This window comes from Neopelma chrysocephalum, unplaced genomic scaffold (assembly GCF_003984885.1).
Source record: "Neopelma chrysocephalum unplaced genomic scaffold, ASM398488v2 Primary Assembly neopelma1_24, whole genome shotgun sequence".
NCBI classification, from domain to species: domain Eukaryota; kingdom Metazoa; phylum Chordata; class Aves; order Passeriformes; family Pipridae; genus Neopelma; species Neopelma chrysocephalum.
In genome coordinates, this window is record NW_020897693.1 from 36,666,787 (window position 1) to 36,686,877 (window position 20,091).

At 39.2% G+C, this 20,091-nt stretch overlaps 1 protein-coding gene across 3 annotated transcripts in view; it reads left to right on the top strand.

Annotated features, from left to right (window-relative positions):
* The first annotated feature begins 937 nt into the window (after nucleotides 1-937).
* Nucleotides 938-20,091, top strand: part of TSHR (thyroid stimulating hormone receptor) — a 64,455-nt gene continuing 45,301 nt past the window's right edge. The window contains exons 1-2 of one of the 3 annotated variants that reach the window (XM_027672981.1): nucleotides 938-962; nucleotides 1,537-1,662. Coding sequence is in view for 1 of the 3 variants with exons in the window: in XM_027672974.1 (XP_027528775.1) it covers nucleotides 1,301-1,470 (170 nt within the window). In the remaining 2 variants the exon portion in view is untranslated. The other 2 variants (XM_027672974.1, XM_027672986.1) reach the window with 2 other exon arrangements.

The window sequence follows — 20,091 nt, forward strand, 5'->3', positions numbered from 1 at the left end:
TTGAAGTTGTCTGCACTCTATTGTGGGTGCTTCAGCTTGTCCCCTCGCTGGATACCCGATCCGAAACAGGATAAATATATCTGATGGGATTCCTCACTTACACAAGATCTAAATGCTAATATATGCCCATATGATCAGAATTTATACTGTATTTCTTTGTGGGCATAATATAATTTTCTCACCCTAAAAAGGTGTGTTGAGGGGATTAATTACATATCTGATCTGTTGAACTCAAAACGTTTGAGTAACTCTAATCTAGCTGGAGGAGAAGTATTTATCCAAGAAGATTGTGGTCTAATTTTTTACTATGCATAGGTTACATTTTCAAGTTTCCTTCTCCCAAGGCTACAAACATATATGCTGACATTTTTCTTGTTGTGCACCTACTTCAGGTGACGATAATTCCACCTTACGTCTCTCAGGGTTAGATTTATTTGTTTTTCTTTTTTTTCCTTTGGTGAATGGATTTTATCTTTTCTGATCATGTGGAAAATGCTAGTCTCTCCTTTTCATTTTGATCTGTCGTGTGAATTTGGAATCACTCTTCCAAATTTTCAGTGGTTTTTTTACTGCTTTACATTTAGTGCGTGTCTAAGTTGCAGACAGTGAATTTTTGCTCTTTTTAAAGATCTGTTTTAACTTCACTGCTTTCACAGGTGACTTAGCATGGCTCTTACTCAGTCCCCTCCCTCCTCCCTTCTGCAAAGATGCTGGGAGAGACGTTCGGGGACAGGCGTCGCTCCGCTACCTTTGAGAACGGCTCTGCGGGCTTGTCCCTTTGCCGGCGCGGAACCGGGGCCCGTGTCGCCTCGGCAGGGCTGTGCTGGGCAGGGCAGGGCGCCCGCTCGCCCCCCGCAGTCCCGGCCGCCCGCAGCAGGTGGCCCCGGCGCTCCGGGGCTGCGCTGGACTCGCCGGCGGCGGGCGGAGCGCGGGGAGCGGCGGGTCCGGGCGGCGCGGCCCCGGTGAGAGCCGGGGCGCTGCCGGGGCACGGGCCCTGCGGGAGGGGTGCAGAGGAGCGGGGAGGTCAGGCCGGTGTGGGGCAGCAGCGGCAGGGACGGATGGCCGGCGGAGTGGGCGCGGGGCCGGGGCGAGGAAAGGGAGCCTGCCCGATGGCGAGGGCGCGAAGGGTTCGCTGAAACCTCTCCTGACCCGCTCAGGGAGGAGGCGGCGTTGTCCTGCAAAGGTGCCGCCTTTCACCAGCAGCTTTTCGCGGCGGGGCAGCGTTGTCTGCCCCTGCAGCTCTGGGGTGTCCTCGTCCCCCCGGAGAAGCGAGGGGCAGAGCGGGAGCGGGCAGCAGAAGATGCTGTGCCTCCCGATAGCCTTCCAGTTGCTGCTGGTGCTGGTGCTGTGCAGCCAGGGCACAGAGAGGTGCCCTTCAGCCTTCTGCGAGTGCTCCGACTGGGAGGACTACAAAATCACTTGCAGGGACATCCACTTTATTCCCAGCCTTCCGGAGGACACCCAGACCCTGTGAGTACCTTGGGATGGTTTAGGGGAGGCACTACCCACTTTTGAGCATTCTTACTTTGCAGGCAGGAGAAGCTCTGAGCTAATGCCCTGTGAGAGATGAGGAAGTTGTGAGCGGGGGAGTGCCGCAATTTACTTGAGCACTACAGCATAGCGGCAGCGGCAGTGAGCGGACTCTGTGTGTGACAGGAGGAGGTAGGAAACTCAACCTTATAGAGCTGTGAAGAGATGACTGTCCACTGGGTCTTAAGAGTTCTGTGTAAAATGCGGGAAAATTAGTAACTGGGCTTTTTATGGGCAAACTGAGTGGAAGGCTGGATTCTGTGTGGGAAGTGCCTAGAGGGTGAGGTAAAGGAGGGGTAGATCAAGCACAATTTTGTAATTAAAAAAATAATAGCAATTGGATATGCCACCTCACAAAGAGTTCCACAAATTCTTCTATGCATTTTCAGCTTCTTTGTCAAAGCTGGAAAAAAAAAAAGAATCCATGGGATTTGAGAATCCTAATACACTGTCTGGGAGATGAAGTACTTCAGATAAACAAAAGTGTGGAGTGTGGGATAAAGCAGCAAATTTGGAGCTTGCCAAAGTCATAAAATAATTCAGGTACCTAAGCCTAAGTGGTACCATTGCAGGCACAGTAAAACATTTTGTCTGGGTTCCTGCTGCCAGTCCAGATGGGCAGCTTGTGTCGAATCTGTCAGATAAATACTGTAGGGAAACTGAAATGGCACCAATCATCTAAAACTAAGATGAATCACTCCTGGATTTTACTTTGCCTCATGAAGTACAAACTGTTTCTAGTCTCCAAGGGAAGGTTCAATTGTGTATATAGATTACTTTCTGATAAAGTAAACAAGCTCAAACTCAGTTGATTTAGTTGCAAGATAAAACAATAACAGGTTGATTGGTTTATGTCCTGATAATGATTCTCAGGACTTTATTTGAAAATGTGAACCATTAAGTAATTTGAACTTCTCAAGATTCTTTAACACTTGAAAGTAAAGGTTTAGCAAATTGATCACTAACCTGAAAAGACAGAAAAAATTATTTATGTTATTTCCGTTATTTTTATATGCCTTTAATTTTTTGGATGATTAGACTGCAGTATTTCAGTTAATAAGGTTTTAAACTACAGAGTTTTTCATTTGGTTATTAAACTTTTATATACGCAGTTTATTTAAGTTGAAATTGCTGTAACATTACCGTATGTACCAAGTAGCGTGTTCTTTGAAATCTACCATGAGAAATTAGAAAATAAAGCAGTTTCAGTTTATAGGAGAAATATGCCTTTGTACGGGCATTTAAAATAGTTAATAGAAACAATGAGATGACATAATGAAATTGGATACTTTCCTTGAAAAAATGCTGATGGCTGAGAAGTACCTCTCTACGTACAGCTTCACAAATAAGCACTTCGGCCACTGAAGTTCTAGTGTTTTAAACACCTGTAGTAATGAGGACTTTAAGATCATAAACCACTGTTTTTAAAGGATAAAAACAATCAATGACGATCTTATTTCCATGGGAAAATAATTAAGAAAAACAACTGAGAAATATTTTTCTGTTTATATTGGGTGGAATTTAATCATCTGTACCAACTACAGTGACCATTACAAACTTCTCAACACAGGTACTCCCTCCCATAGACAAGAAAATATTCCAGGTAATGACAATTGTGATTTTATAGCGTATGGTTGAAAAGGTAGAACATGCACTGTATAGTCTTTTATTTGAAAATAAATGGGAAAGTTATTTGAGGAAATAAGGAAACTGAATACTTCAGTTTGCAGTTTTCTCCCTTGGTAAAGTGTGTATTTTCCTTCTGTATTATTACTTGAATTGCTGAAGTCTGGGGGACTATATCTGATTCTGTAGTCCCTCAGCAATTGACCTAATCTTTCTTTCACTCCATATGTTAGATGGGAGTCATAACAGTTACTTATATGCATCTGTTATTGAGGGTGCTTTCAGGTGCTTCAAACGGGATTACTTGCACGTAGCAGATAACACACAGAGTTTTCCTAATAGATTGTAAACATGTGCCCCTGATTCTGTCATGCTTTTCATCCTTCTGCCTTACAAGTGGCAACAGTTCTGAATTAAAGACAAAAGATTCAGAAATAAGTTTCTGCTGACCTTAGAACAAATGAACGCTTCTTTGAGGTGAAGTTTGTAGCTGTACATGTCTGCACATTGTATGTTGAAACTCTACAATTTTCCCCAAATCCAGCAACTTTGTTACATTAGGCAAAGTAATTCTGCTTGGTGGTGGTAATGTGTGAACCTCAAGATTGCCAATTTTAAAACTTTCTTATGTGGCTATTCAGTTTTGTAGGATTGTACAACTAAGAGGCTGGTGAGACTAAGAACACTTTGCCAGCTTTTGGAGATGATGAGCTCTTTTCAGTCCACGGGATCTTGAAACTCCAATTAAAATTTCATTCTGATGAACAGTCAGGACTGTTCTTATTTCTTTACCCTACTTTAAGAGAATGGGCTAAGCCTTTATTTTAACAAGCCATGCTTATAAGAAGTTCCAATAAATGTTTATTTCCAACTCTTTTAGTGGAAAAGTGACATGAACTTAAGCCAGGAGAGTGTGCTTGTTTTAAACTGTTTTTGATGTATTATCCAAATATAGTTAATGCACGTGATTATCCAGAATGCCTGAATGCACAGATATTGATCTTGGAGATGTTTTTTTTTCAATACAAGTTTGTTGGGTTTTTTTTAGTTCCTTTCCTGGGGAATAAACAAAATAAGTAGAAAGAAAAAGGTTTTGTGTATTATAGGTAATTCTTGTCTTGTTGCCTGAAGTTAAGGGTTATATAATCTCTATATAACATACTGATACCATACTATGGCAGGAAAGCAGTTCTAAGTGGTATTGAAAAAAATATGAAATTATATATCAATAATTTTGTTGCATCTACAGTATATTTTATACCTCTCTCTGCACAGCTGACACCTTGACTTCATCTGTTGCTATTTTACACCTGCAAGGTCCTCCTTTGCTTCTGCCTTTGCCTATCCTTGACTCCAGCACTCCTTCATGCTGTGGCAGGGGCACTACATGCAATGGTACTGCGATCTCTGTCCCAACCCCTTGGCTGGCAGCACTTTTCTCTTTCACCAGCAAAGTGCTGGAGCAGGGCAGCAATTGGTGCTCTAACCTCCTCTGTGTTTGATGGAATATGCCAGGGGAGTTTTTGGTCTTTCAGTTCAAGCAGATCCACTAGGAAGGGAGGGTTAATGACTGCGAAAAATTACTTACACTTAGATCACCAAAACCTCACTGAACATCTGTCCAAAGATACAATCATCATAATGCTTGAGTTGTTGTAATACCCTTTTTGGCATCATTATGATGACATATTCAGATGGTATCATTATCCCAAATTCATCTCAATGCAGTTCCCAATGCTTTTCATTTTATGAGGCTATTATTAGTAATTTTTAATTATTTTTCTTTTGGCAATAAAACTAACGAAGTTTTGCTTCTTGTTCATTTGTGCAGTACATCTCCTGCATTCACTTACTAAAATAACTTCTGCTCTTTTCCCTTCCCTTTCCCTCTCCCTTTCCTTTTCAGAAGTGATGCTAGTAAGCTTTCTATCCTGTACCCAGGTGCTCTTTTCACATCAACTTAATTGAATTTGCTTGAAATTGAAAAAGAGAGAATTTGGAGGGGACAGTGGAACTGGCATATAAATAGATACAAAACCAGTGCAGTCTTTAAGAATATGCTCTTTACATTAGGTATTAAGCTACAGTTCTCCATCTACTCCAGGATATTGGCCATAGGTAGGATACTGCTTTTCGAGCTCAGCCTTCAGGCTGACATGTGTCATGTTTACTATGCTGGTAGGGGTCAGCACGTGGATACCAGCATAACAAGATGTAGTGAAACAGCTGTCCTGTTTAGTTCCCCCTATTGTCAGCTTCTGATAAAGGACATATGGAAACTTTGTAATATCTTTTACATATTTACAGTGGGATATTTAGAAGTAGCAATTATATGTCAAATATTCATAAATACTTACTGATAAAAATGTTTTTTTTTTAACTGGAGAGCAAAATACTTAGGGACTTAACTGTTTTATCTGTAATAACTGCATCCCTGGCATCCACATTTTTTGTATGTGTGATGAGGAATTTAAAGCATTTTTATTCACAGAAGCTGTAAGTAGAACTGAAGGAGATAGTGTCTCTAATTTATATTCAAAATAATTGTGCTGATTTAAAATATTTCCCCCCAAACCTAGGTCCTAGGAATCTTCTGAAATTCAGAGATATTCTGACTTCAGGTAATTCTAATGATTATCTCTTTTTAGACTTCATTACTTCAGAATTAAGTATAGATCCTCATAAATACATCTTCATAAACAACCTTGCAACATAAGCACATAATTATTATCCCTATTTTAATGACGAAGTACTGAGAGTCTAAAAGAACAGGAAAAACACTGACATGGTTAGAAAACTGAAGGAAGCTAATAGAGCATCCTTCAGAAAATGCAAGTCATGCCCAGAAATGGAAATTTTTGGAAACTTGAAGTAATACAGTAAAAAAATGTTTTGAAGAGAATCTTGTAATATCATGAAACTTGTAATATCATTACATCAAATGGTAAACCCGAAAAACTTTGACCAAATTAAAGTGTCAGTATGAAGTTTGTTTGAAACAAACTGAAAAATTGAATAGGTTTAAATAGCCTGAGCCAGATAATACTTGTGTAAGAGTTCCAAAGGCAAAAAATTGCTGCATTGCCTACTGTAGTATGTAATTTACCATTTAAATCAACCATGGTGACAAAAGAATGGAAGGTCACAGGTATAGCATACTTCTTTTTTAAAAGTGCTTTAGAAAATACCTTGGGAACTAAATGCTTGTAGGTCTCTCTTCTTTGGAAGACTGAAAAATAGGAAGGAATCCATGTGATTGGATGAGGTGTACTGTTTGCTGGGTCAGTGATGGTCAAACGATTGGGTGGCTGGGCCCAGAGAGTGATGGTGAATGGAGTTACATCCAGTAATGTTCCCGAGGACTCAGTGTTGGGGTCCATCCTGTTTGATGTCTTTATTGATGATCTGGATGAGGGGATTGAGTGCACTCTCAGCAAGTTCACAGATGACAGCAAGCTGGATGAGAGTGTTGATCTGCTAAAGGGTATGTAGGCTCTGCAGAAGGATCTCAACACAGCTGATGACAAGTCCATGCAGAGCTACAGGCCGGGGGAAGAGTGGCTGGAAAGCTGCCTGAATGAAAAGGACTATATATTCTGCATATTCTGGAAGTAATATAAAATGGCTACATTTTAAGAAATAATGTTTTAGTTGCAATTAGTACATTTTCCAAACAATATTGAGTTGTTTTCATTTATAGAAGTAAATAACTGTTTCTAAAGACAAAATCAGGTTTGAGCTTTCTTAAAATTATTAATTTTTTTTTGTTTTCCAAACACCATTATATTTACCAAATCCATGAAATCATTTTATCAATTGTTTTTCAGGTAGTGATTTAAATAATTCTATGTATATGCTGCAACATAAAATGTTTCCTAAATACTGCATTTTACAAAAACCTATGCTTTCTTGCCAAATCCAACACGTGTTATTATAATTACCTACACATTTCAGTTGGAAAGACATAATATTACTTCTATAATCCTGCTGTTGACATACAAAAATCCTGCATGTTGACATACAGTAGGTCCAATACACTAAGTCTAAAAAATTAGTATATATTATCCTCAGTTAAAGTGAAATGTTAAAGTGAAAGAATTTGTTCATAATCACAATGGTAAGTTGAAAAAAACTGTTCTAAGGGTTCTTGAAGTTACTTACAAGCTGTGCACTGCTTTACGGTACATACACCCCAACTCAAAGTGAGCAGATGAAGAACAGGAATGAGGGGTAGTAGGGGACCAGGGAAACTACTGAAAATCAAAATAATATTTTTTGAAAGTTGAATAGAGTATTTTTTTCATTCCTTATCAGTCATTGTATCAGTAACATTGTATCAGTAGCATTTGGAACATTGAAATTTCCTGTGTCATGAGGCAGAAACCCATCAAATGCTGGTAACTGTACAAGCACAAACGAAAAAGCCATTCCCATTCCTAGTAGAATGAGCATTTCTTCAGCATTTCTTTCTTTAACTACACATATAGCTTGCTCAACAGAAAAGCAGAAGTACTGCAAATAGATGCTATGTAGAGGTTAATCTCAATAAGAATATCCACATTTTTACAAGAGGCACTGGTGATATGGCAGTAGAAAGTCATTTTCATTTTTTCCTTGTCTGTGAAGATGATGAATTTTGATCATCTTAATAGCAAAAAAATGTTTTACACAGGAGTTAAACTCTATTTTTGGAGATGATTTCAACAGTAGTTTAACAGACTGGTTCTGTAAGTGTTACACTCCACTGAGTCTTGAATTGCTACAGCGGTCAGTTTTCATTACATTGTTTTCTTTAGACACTGAATTTCCAACCTGTTATGCTTCAGAAGCACACAACAGCCTTCTCTTGAAATGAGAAACAGAGCATATTGATATACTTGTAAAACAAAAGAAAAAGCTTAAATTTTACAAAAAACCCTCTAACTACTAAACGATGGTTTACAGAGTATATTGCAAAAAGCTAATAATATTAAGTTTTCTGTTAGTATCAGTTAAGAGGGCAACCTTACACGAATATGACTCATACGGACTGTTTATATATTTGCAAAATCAATTGATATTTTCCATAACTTGAGTTTACAGAACCTAAAAAAAGTCTAAGAAATGGTGATTATATTTTGAACACTGGACCATCTCAGGAAGTGTTTTTAAAAAGTCTAAGTGATCTGCCTTCATCACAAACTGTGATTGAACCTTCCCACATGCAGTTCAGATGCTGATCTGCTAAAATAGGAATGAGAAAAATGAGGTACAGTCTCAGTTTTTCAAAAACTCAATTTCAAACGTGCTTTTGTGTTCTGCTGGACTCAGCCCTTACATATCCTTATGTTCACAGGATACACATTAAAGAGTCTCAAAAAACCTAACAATTTATGTTGTGAAGCTGCTAATAGCCTAGCAGCTTGTTAACCACCCTTAGGTGTCTTCTAAGTGGTAGCCAAAATTTAGAGAGTAGAAAATGTAGCTTGCTTTACTCACTTCACTGAGAAGTGACCCATCTGCAAAAAGGCCATTTTATGTCAACAGCTTCTATTCTGTTCAAAATTGTTCAATCCAGCCAGTGCCTGATGCCTTACCCAAGTCAATGTGAAACAACGATACTCGGGATTTTGCAAAATACGATGCTGTGGACTCAAGTAGAAGCAATCATAGCACCTATAGTAGATTTGTTGCAATTTAAACTTCGACATAGACAATGAGCTACTGACACTTGCTAAAGTAAGACTAGTTCTCTTTTGATCTCAAGTCTGTGAGTGTGATCTGCCTGGATGTAAAGAAACTGGCATTTTAAATAGCTGTCTTTATGAAGACAGATTGAGTCACATAACACAAAAAGTTTGACCTATTTTTTTCTCACAAATGAGGAGATATTTAAATATAGAGGTTGAAGAGCCAGTAAAGGTAATTGAAATGAAACCTAATACTATAACTTAGCATAGAATCATAGAATAGTTTGGGTTGGAAGGAACCATTAAAGGTCATCTAGTCCAACCACCTCTGCAATGAGCAGGGACATCTTTAACTAGATCAGGTTGGTCAGCATAGCATGCAGCCTGACCTTGAATGTTTCCAGGAATGGGATACTTACTACCTCTATGGACAACCTGTGCCCATGTTTCACCATGCTCATTGTAAAAATGTCTTCCTTATATCAAGTGTGAATCTACCATGTTTTAGTTTAAAATCCTAGCTCCTCGCCCTATTGCAACAGGCCCTGCTAAAAAGTTTGTCCCTATCTTTTTCATAAATCTCTTAAGGTACTGAAAGGCTGCAATAAGGTCTACCTGAAGCCTTCTCTTCTGCAGGCTGAACAAGTCCAGCTTTCTCAACCTTTTCCCACAGAGAAGTGCTCCAGCCCTCTGATCATCTTTGCGTCCCTGCTTCATGGTCCAGCTTTTCATCCATGAGCACTTCTCAGCTGGGCTGCTCCTGATCTGTTCCTCCCACAGCCTGGATTGATACTGGGAGTTGCCCTGACTCAGGTGCAGCACCTTGCACTTGGTCTTGTCAAACCTCATGAGATTCCCATGGGCCCACTTTTTTGAGCTTGTCCAAGTCTCTCTGTATGGCATCCTGTCCTTCAGGTGTGTCAAGCTTGGTGTCATCTGCAAACTTCCTGAAGGTGCACTTGATCCAAATGTTCATCTCATCGATGAAGATACTAATCAGTACCGGACATAATACGGACCCCTGAGGGACACCACTTGTCGCTGATGTCCATTGGGACTCTGAGCCATTGACCACTAGTCTCTGGATGCAACCATCCAACCAAATCCTTATCCACCCATGGAATCGATCTCTGTCCAATTTAGAGAGAAGGATGTTGTGAGGGACCGTGTCCAAGGCTTTACAGAAGCCCAGATAAACGGCATCTCTAACCCTTCCCTTGTGCACTGACGTAGTCACTCCACCACTGGATTGGTCAGGCAAGACCTTGATGAGGCCATGCTGGCTGTCTCAGATCGCCTCCCTGTCCTCCATGTACCCTAACAGAGCTTCTGAGAGGATCTCCCCAGGCACAGAGGTGAGGCTGACAGGTCAGTAATTCCCAGGGTCCTCCTTTATACCCTTTTAAACAATGCATACAATATTTTCCTTTTTCCAGTTGCCTAGGACTTCACTTAATTGCCATATTCAAACATTACAGCCTCATATATTTCCTTCTATTGTGATCACAGACATACCTATTTCATGACTTTTGAACTAAGATTTTGACCTAAAACTGATACCGTTATCTTTTTTATCCTGAACTTTAAACTTTTATGATGGCCTACAATAAAATACAATAGAGAAGAGCTGTGTTTCTGAAATATTGAGCTAAGAGTCTATAAATGGCTGCAAAGAGAGTTCAAAGGGGACCATGAAATTTTAGAAAAGAGCAGTCTGAAGAGGTTCACTTCCTACAGGGAAAGAGAGCAAGAACAGGCTGTAATTGCTTGCTACTATTGTGTCTAATCAGAGAACCACTAAGTGCCTGTAATTGCTGCCAGCTGCTCAGCAGAGGTCGAAAAGTCAAACCGAATGTTAGTAACTCTTAAGATAGAAATATAGATGAAAATAAAGAAATTTGTCTTTCCACTGATTGTGTACGTAGCACCTGCAAAAGGACATTCAAAGGTACACAATTAATTACATACAAAACCCAACTATATAGTGGCCACTAGCATGTGTTTCCTCACATTCTCCATTTTACCTCACTGGAAGAAATGCATGATGCTTGTGTTCTTCAGACATAATCTCCCTTGAACATGATGGTCCTTCAAAGATGATAGAGTGGCCTCAAAATGGCATCAAACCAGTTCCTCATTGCCCTTAGGTGCAGCCCATCAGGTCCCATAGATTGCTGTGTGCCTAGTACACTTCACTGCTTCTTTAGTCTGTCTTCAGGTAATGCTCTGTGTCCTCAGGCTGTGCTACCAGTGAGAGACTTGGGAGGCCTGGGAGCAGATGAAAAACAAAGGTGGAAAAGTGTGCTGGTTTTGACTGAGATAATTGTCTTCATAGTACCTAGTATGGTGCCATGTTTTGGATTTGTGCTGGAAACAGTTGGTAATTCAGGGGGGGATGTATTAGTTATTGCTGGGCAATGCTTAGAGAGCATTTTCTGCTTCTCACACCACCCCACCAGGCTGAGAGTGCGTGGGGAGCTGGGAAGGGACACAGCCAGCGCAGCTGACCCCAACTGTCCAGAGGGATATCCCATACCATATGATGTCATGCTCAGCATATTAAGCTGGGGGAAGAAGGAGGAAGGGGGGTACTTTCAAAATGAAGGCATTTGTCTTCCCAAGTCACAGTTGATGGAGCCCTACTTTCCTGGGTATGGCTGAACACCTGCCTGCTAATGGAAAGCATTGAATTAATTCCTGGTTTTACTTTGCTAATGTGCGGCTTTTACTTTATCTATTAAACCATCTTTATTTCAACCCACAAGTTTTTTCACTTTTACTCTTCTGATTGTCTCCCCCATACCACTGCAGAGGGAGTGAGTGAGCAGCTGTGTGAGTCTTAGTTGCCAGCTGGGGTTCAACTACACCAAGAAGGCATTGAGGCCTTTTCCATGTCCTTTGTCAGTAAGTCCCTTGTGCCCTTGAGCAGCGGGCCCACAATTTCCCTGTTTTCCTTTTGCTGACCATGCACTTACAGAAGTCCCTACTGTTACCCTACACATACATTGCTAGTTTCAGCTCCAGCAGAGCTTTGACTCTCCTAATGTGATCCGTTCATATAAGATTATTTATACCTGTGCCCTGGGTAACTTCTTTTGGACAATGTTCAGGACATGATCTTGGGTGATTTAGAGCTTGCTTTCTGAGCCAGTAAGATAGTTTTTGAGTTTCTGTGCTCCAGGACACTCCCAAAATTTAGTACACACACTTGTCTCCCAGTAACTAACAAAGTAAGGTGCTTTGAACTCAGATGAATTAGTCAGAAAGGAAATGCCCACCAAAACAGTTTAAAAGACTCCATGGTAAAACAATGCAGTTTTCTCCTTACCCATTAAATTAGAGAGTTTCCACAAATGGTAGTATAAACTACCAATTTATGAAATATAATTTTCCTTCAAAATCTCTCTGAGAGGTAAAATTCCTCTCCCTGTAAGGGAGACTCCACAAGGACTGATGCAAGTTGGGAAAAGGGGAAATCTCTGTCACAAGAGAGTGAGCAAAGGTTAAAAGCCTATATATTAACATAGCCATGAGAAAAATAATTCTGTTCCTTTTGGTGGGTATATTCGGTTAAAAAGGAAAAAATTAGCTGACTTCTTCAGAAGCTATCTCCACTACAATGTTCTGTCATGCCTGACCATGACCTACATGCATTCAGCTGAGCCTGAGACAGTCCTGCTGTCAGTTTTGAAATTTGTGTAGCCCAGAATAAAAGGTTTCCTTATGATATAATTCTGAAAATGTGTATCTATCTTGATTGTAAAATCCCAAATCTGAGCAACAGTATTATCTTTTTTTCTGGCTGTCAGGAAGAAAAATTGTTACCATAGATCCACAAGAGAAGAATCTTCACCCTTTCCACCAAATGATATCTTCTTTTTCTACTTAACCTTTCTTTCTTGTCATTTGCATATTATTACTTTTTTTTCCAGTTTTTTTGTTAATTTTCTTGATTTTTGAATGAGTCAGGCATATGGATTAAACAGCTGTTGCAGTACAGAAGCCACTCTCCCAGACTGTGGAAATGTTTCAGTAGGTCCAATTTACACTACAGACCACTTTGAACCATATCCCTTTAAAAAAAAATTTTATGTTTAATTGAGAATAAGGAGGGAATTTGATTGGAACCTGACTAGCTGAGTAGGGATTAGAGAACGGTATGCTTTAGTTAACAATTTTCTTTACATTTCAAATGTAAATTAAGAAATTTCCTGCTATTCCTCTTGAACAAAAAAAGCAACAACTGGTTTTGTGAGACAAAGAAAATCTGAGATCATATGTGACAAAGAAATAGGCTTTAAAAACCTCAGATGCCTTTATGAACAGTTAGAGATACTACAAAATGCAGAAAGACCTCTAAGACCTAATTTTTTGCACATTAAAAGTACATAAAGAAGGAACACAGGAGGTTACTTCAAACTTGCTTGAATTTCTACTGAAAACACACAGAAACAGTAAGTCTGGTTTCACATTCACTTTGCTTAAATAACTTTCATTTATGAATTACAGCAGTGGCAGAGCTCTGCCTTAGGGAAAAGAAAACAACCCTATTCCAGAAATGTGTGTATATTATATATGTAAATATACAGCTTTCTACTGCCTTACAGATGCTCATGTTTGTCTATATATGCAGTCCTACATTACTTTTGGAGGCAAGAACTATCTATGTCCTGTCTTCACAAAGTGCCTATAGTTACAGGGTTTTGGTCCACGAATGATAGAAATAGAGACAATGAATGAAATAATTAATGTAATTGGCTTGATTTTTTCCTATTTGAGGAATGTAAGGAGCGATCTAGAATTGATGTGTGGTTATGACAAAGCAAGTTAAATATAGGTAAGTATGAGAAGTGCATTTGATATGCAAATGGACATTCAACATGTAACTTCTTTTAAAAGGTTCCAGACCAATGCCAAAAATCCAGTGGTAGCCTAAGGTAACCAAGTTCACTCATTCTAAGAAGTTATTAAGGCAGTAGTGCTAAGAGCTGACTGTGAAGAATTTCAAAGGGCTCTTACAGGACTGAGTGGGTGGCAAATAAAATAGTAAATGAAATTTGGTGTTAATAGAGGAAATGATACCCAGTGGGAAAACCATACATGGATACATATATTAAAAATTACAAGTTCTGAGCTCATAATTTCATCAGGAGGAGATCTTGGCATTATGTTAGATCTTGGCATTAGTTCTGTAAAACATGGATTCAGTGCTCAGGAAGAGTAAAAAAGAACCTACAAAAAAAGCCCAAACCAAACCATACCAAGACCAAACCAAAAAAAAAAAGCTAACTAACTAACCAAAAACCAAAAAAAAACCCAAGTCAACCACATACCCAACCAAACAAAAAAACCCAAACCCAAACAACAACATCAAAAAAACCCTCAAAACAACTTAATCAAATATTAGAAAATACTGGTAAAGGAACAGATAACATACTTTTGCCATTGTACAAATAAGGGTTTGCCTGTACCTTGAATACCTGGTAGAGCACTGATATTATCACAGGATATTTATTTAGAAATTGAAGAAATACAAAGAAAGCAGGAAGGATGACGAAAGGTATGGAATAGTTTCCACAGAAGATACTGGGCAGCTTGTGACCCCCCCTCTGGCTGAAGAATTGCTGAACGGAGGCATAATAGAGGTCTACACATCAGGAAGGGTGGGGAGAAAATGGGATTGACTTTTTACTCCTGCTTCAAGAACAAAATGTCATATATATGAAGCTAGAGGTAGACAAGTTTGGAAAGTTAACAAAAAAACCAAAAAAACCCCATCAAACCAAACCAACCAACCAACCAACCCAAAAACCAAACATAAAACCCCAAAAAACTCACCAAAACCAAAAGGGAAGTGTTTCTTCATGTAACAGGAAGCAGGTCTTTGGAATTCCTTGTAAAAAGACATACAAGAAGCTGATAAAAGCTCAAGGAAATATTGGGTATGCAACTGAGAGATCCACTGAGAATTAGAAATATGCAAAAAATACATTAATGAACAGACTCAGAAAATTCCTTCAACAGAAAAAGGTGTGAAGCTGGGAAAGTATTAAGGGAGTATTACATGTGCCTGGCCTATATTTACCCTTTCAGTCTATCTGTAGTCAGATATAGAGGACTTGACAAAATGGGTCCTTCATGTCAATCAATACAGCTATTTGCATGTTTTTAATGTCACTGCTGTACCCTAATGTAATAATTGTTTCTTATTTAGATGAAAAGTCACTTCACTTCTATACCTCAATTAAATCTGTTGAACTGAGTGGTGGAAGTTATGCTAATTCCATTCTACAACAGCTAGAAATGGTTTGGGTTTTTTTAGGAAAAAAAAAATCTCTTCCTGACCTCCCCACGTATGTCATTTTATATCTAGGAACACCAAATCTACTTGTAGTACCTAATCAGCACTGATACTGGTGCGTTTTGAAACAACGCTTCTCAGGAAAATTGTGGATTAATTGGAAACAATCCAAAGAAAAGCATCAGGAAGAGAGTGAAGTAGAAAAGACTACTTGGGAAGACACCATTGCTGAAAGCTTTCATAAACAAAACAGTTCTAAGAAACAACATGAAAATAGTTGTTTCTGCATAGGGACAAGAACATCTAGCACCTTAACACTCTTACTGTGAAAGGTTAGGAGAATATTAGTGGGAATTATAATATTCACTTCTCCTTTTCTTGTACGCTTCTCTCAGCATCTACCAATGGACTCTACCAGAAACAAGATAGTGGACTAGGTGCACCTTTGGTCTCACCAAGTACAGCCATTCCTCTGCTTTTAAAAGGATTTCCTTTTGAGGTATTTTTTGATAATATTTGTCCCTGGCTTCAAAATGTCATAGGCTACTTCTAAAATAATTCCATTACAAGAAGAAGGTAGACCAAGAAATGAGAAAATCTGTGGAGAAAAAAAAAGGAAAACTGCTGTACTGTGATCAGCTCTTACATGTAAATGCCTTTCATTGACAACGTCATTATACCAATCTTCTGTTTTTGTAATGAAGGCAATAGCTACCTTTGAGAGATGAAAAAAGTACTCCAAAGATAAGAAGATTTGAAAGTTTCAGCAAACTTTGTCCTTTATTGATTATTAGAGCTTTTTGCTAAAAGGTTCTGCTTTAAAAGAAACATTCAGATTTAGACTCTGATGTTAAGTCCAGAGTTGGTTCTTAAAAATTAACATCATCTTATTTTTATCAAGTTGATAAGAAAAATCTTTCAGCTGAGGAGTTATTTGCACTTCAACAGTCTGAGAGAGAAGGAAGGTGAGGGGTACAAATTGCTTCTGATCCCTACATGAACAAGAAATATTGCAAGATTCAACAAAAGAAGGAAAGCAGACTTTCTGATGAGGAGACTGACAAGGGTGCTGAATTACACCTCAGAGAATAAATTCTGTGAAAATTGTAAATAATGAAGAGGACAAGTCACTGATAAACAGAGCCAGAACATTTAGTAAACCAAGTAAAGCACACAATGTGCATTGAAATAAATAGGCAGGGAAAAAAGCATTTGTAAGAACAGCAAACTACAATTTTTTTCCTACAGGTTAGGCAGACACTATTCTCAAAACCAAAGACTTTGAAAATGACGTATTGGTTATGTTCTGTGGATAATTGCCTGGAGCTCTATGCCAAAAAATTTTTAATAAAGAATATGGGTGGTTTAGTTCTACTGCTCACAGTTTAAGAAGGATGTAGAAAAGCTGGAGTTAGTTCAGAGAGGAATCACAGATTTAAATAAAGTATTGAAAAAATATACCTTACAGGATGCAGTTCTGTGCAATGTGCTCTTGGACAACCCTGCTTGAGCAGGAGGATTGAACCAGATGACCCACTATGGTCCTTTCCAACCCTACCCATTCTGTGATTCTGTGATCACAGCTGTTCAACTTATCAAAACAAAAAAGGAGCAATTTGATCATGTTAACTGTAAGAATGTGAGGCTCTTTCATTTAACAGGTAAAGACTGCACAAAATCTAGTGGCATAAAGCTACAGTTGAACAGACTTCATCTTGGGAGAGAAAGGATTTATCCCAGCCATTTACTTAAGGATAATTCTGGCACTTTTCTTTAATGCAGTTCAGAGGATCAAAATCTGAAGCCTGAATTTCTTGGAGTCAATGTAGAGAATGACAATTCACTCCAGAGTGCCAATTCAAAGTGCATAAAATCAGTGCCTAAATACACTTCCCAACTTTGTACTGCACACCAGTAGCAACAAACACAGACAAAAAGCAAGGATGATTGAGCACTTGAACAAATGGTTAATTGTGGTATGGGATTCTTTTTAATATTACTTTTAAACCAACAATATATGACTTTCCTACCCCCCAAAAAAATCAAAAAGGAGAAGCAGTACTGTACCTATTGGGAAATGTTATGCTTTTTATTATCCAGAATGTCAGACTACATGTTCCCATGAGCACTCTTAGCCTTAAAATCTATGCCTCTACAACTTATTAAGAAGGCAAAACAAATGAAATTCCTAAATGAGCACCTAGCATTTTTTATAACATATTTATCATGTGACTGTTTACAGACAGTTTTACTTAAACAGTTGTCAGAAAGCAAGCATGCTCTTTTTGCTACAATTAAATGGCAGTAGATCAGAAGACATTCTCCACCCAAATATTTTTTTATAATGTAATTAAGTTTGCATCTTACTGAAATCTTATGATGCCAATTTCTAAAAGATGTGGGCAAAATGTTGCATTATCATTCTTTATGAAACTAAACCAGTAAACAATAGGTTTTAGTCTCCCTACAGTGAATCTGTGTAGTTCCTGCTCTCCCTAAGGGCAATTAGGCTCACTCAAAGGGAACAGAAATATTTTTGTCTTTTCAGCTAACTAGATAATAGCTGGTGAGAGGCTATTGAGGAAAAATAGCAGGATATAAAAATGGCATGTATTGATGGCAGCTGACTCATCAAGATCACAACATATCTATGTGCAGTTTACTACAACACCCATACTAAAAGAAAATAGGAAGAGCCTGAACAAGGAGCCAACACTGTTCAGTGTCATAGTTCTAAGTAAATATCCATTAATTAATTCCCTATATGCTGAAAATTTAGAGTTCACTACCTCCTTTTTTTTTGTCCTTGCTTAAACCTGCTGTCAATCCATAAACCAGCTACTTTTACTATGTCTAACAGCCAATTTGTCTCAAATCTTTCCTAAGGTCCTTTCTGATTTGTTTTGAAAATATGAGTTCAAAAATCAATTATCACTTGTTTCTGATTCCTTCAAAGAACCTGCGTATATGTGAGGCTAGCTGTGCCTTATTGAGAACCATAGCATTATGGAATCATAGAATCATTTAGATTGGAAAAGACCTTTAAGTTTGATTACAACCCTAAACCTAGTACTGCCAAGTCTACTAAACTATGTCCCTTAATCACCATGTCCACATGTCTTTTACTTATGTCCAAGGTATTATGTTCAATGAGTAGACCTTTTAAGACAAAATGCCTACAGTGGAGACAAACTATCAGTTTCAGGCACCGTAAATGTTAAAATCATAGAATCACAGTATCATTTAGGATGGCAAATATCTTTACGATTATCAAGTCCAACTGTAAACCTAACACTGCCAAGTCTATCACTAAGCCATGTCCTTAAGTGCTACATCTACATGTCTGTTAAATCCCTCCAGAGCTGATGACTCAACCGCTTCCCTGAGCAGTCTCTTCCAAAGCCTGACCACTTATCTTTCCCTGAAGACATTTTTCCTAATATCCAGTCTAAATCTATCCTGGTGCAACTTGTACCTATCATTAGGCTACTTACTTGTCCTATCGCTTGTTGCCTGGGAAAACCTTTCTACAAGCTCCTTTCAGATAGTTGTAGAGAGCAATAAGGTCTCCCCTGAGCCTCCTTTTCTCAAGGATAACAACCCCAGCTCCCTCGGCTGCTCCTCATAAGACTTGTGCTCTAGACCCTTCACCAGGTTTGTTGGCCTACTCTGGACATGCTCCAGCACCTCAAATGTGTTTCTTGTAGTGAGGGGCCCAGAGCTTGACACAGGATTTGAGGTGCAGCCTCACCAGTGCCGAGTACAGAGGGATGATCCCTTCCCTAGTCCTGCTGACCACACTATTTCTGGTACAAGCCAGGCTGTCATTGGCCACCTTGGCCTCCTGGGCACGCTGCTGGCTCATGTTCAGCTGCTGTTGACCAGCAGCCCCAGGTCCTTTTCCACTGGGCCACTTTCCAGACACTCTGCCCCAAGCCTGTAGCACTGCCTGGGGTTGTAGTGTCCCAAGTGCAGGACTCAGCACTTCATCTTGTTGAACCTTGGACAACTGGCCTTGGTCTATCAATCCAGCCTGTCCAGATCCCTCTACAGAGCCTTCTGACCCTCCAGCAGATCAACACTCCCACTGAACTTAGTGTCATCTGCAAGCTGATTGAGGGTGTATGCCATCGCCTGGTCTACATCATCAGTAAAGATCCTAAAGAGGACAGGCCCCAATATTGACCATTGGGAAACCCCACTAGTGACCAGCTACCAAGTGGATGTAACTCCATTCACCACCACTCCCTGGGCCCAGCCATCCAGTCAGGTTTTAACCCAGAGAAGAACGTACCTTTCAAAGCCATGGGCTACCAGCTTTTCCAGGATAATGCTGTAAGAGTTAGTGTGGAAGGCTTTACTGAAGTCCAGATAGACTATATCCACAGCCTTTCCCTCATCCACTAGGCAGGCCACAACATTAGCAGCCTACTGTTTTGCTGGTAAACGGAAAGTAACATTCAGTATGGTCATTGCTTCTTGTAAAGTCTTTTTTTTTTTTAAACTCAAATCCAGTCCGAAGCAGTGAGTGATCACAAGCTGAGCAAGGATAAGCTCCAACATTCTTGTTTGGTATTTTCTGTTTGCTATAAATTAGCAAACTTCTGTTTTGCTATAAATTAGCCCTGACAGTCTGACAGTGTCCATATGTACCTCAGTTTGTAGGAAGAGAATACATTAGCACTAAGAACTTACTTTCAGTACAGAATTGTACCAAACACTGACCTGCACAGTTTCATTTTGTAAGGATCTAGCATTTCTTTAATTTCTTAAAGCTGGGCCAGTTTTGATGTATATTTTTTGTTATTCTGTTGGACTGCTAGTTAATTGTAGGAAAGAAGCCATTTAGTATTCTAGCATATTCAAAAGTGATTCCTTACTTTCAGAGTTACTTTGCTGTGTCTTTCATTTCCACCACATTGGTAATACTAGCATTGGACACTAGGTGGTAATCATCTTCTGGTA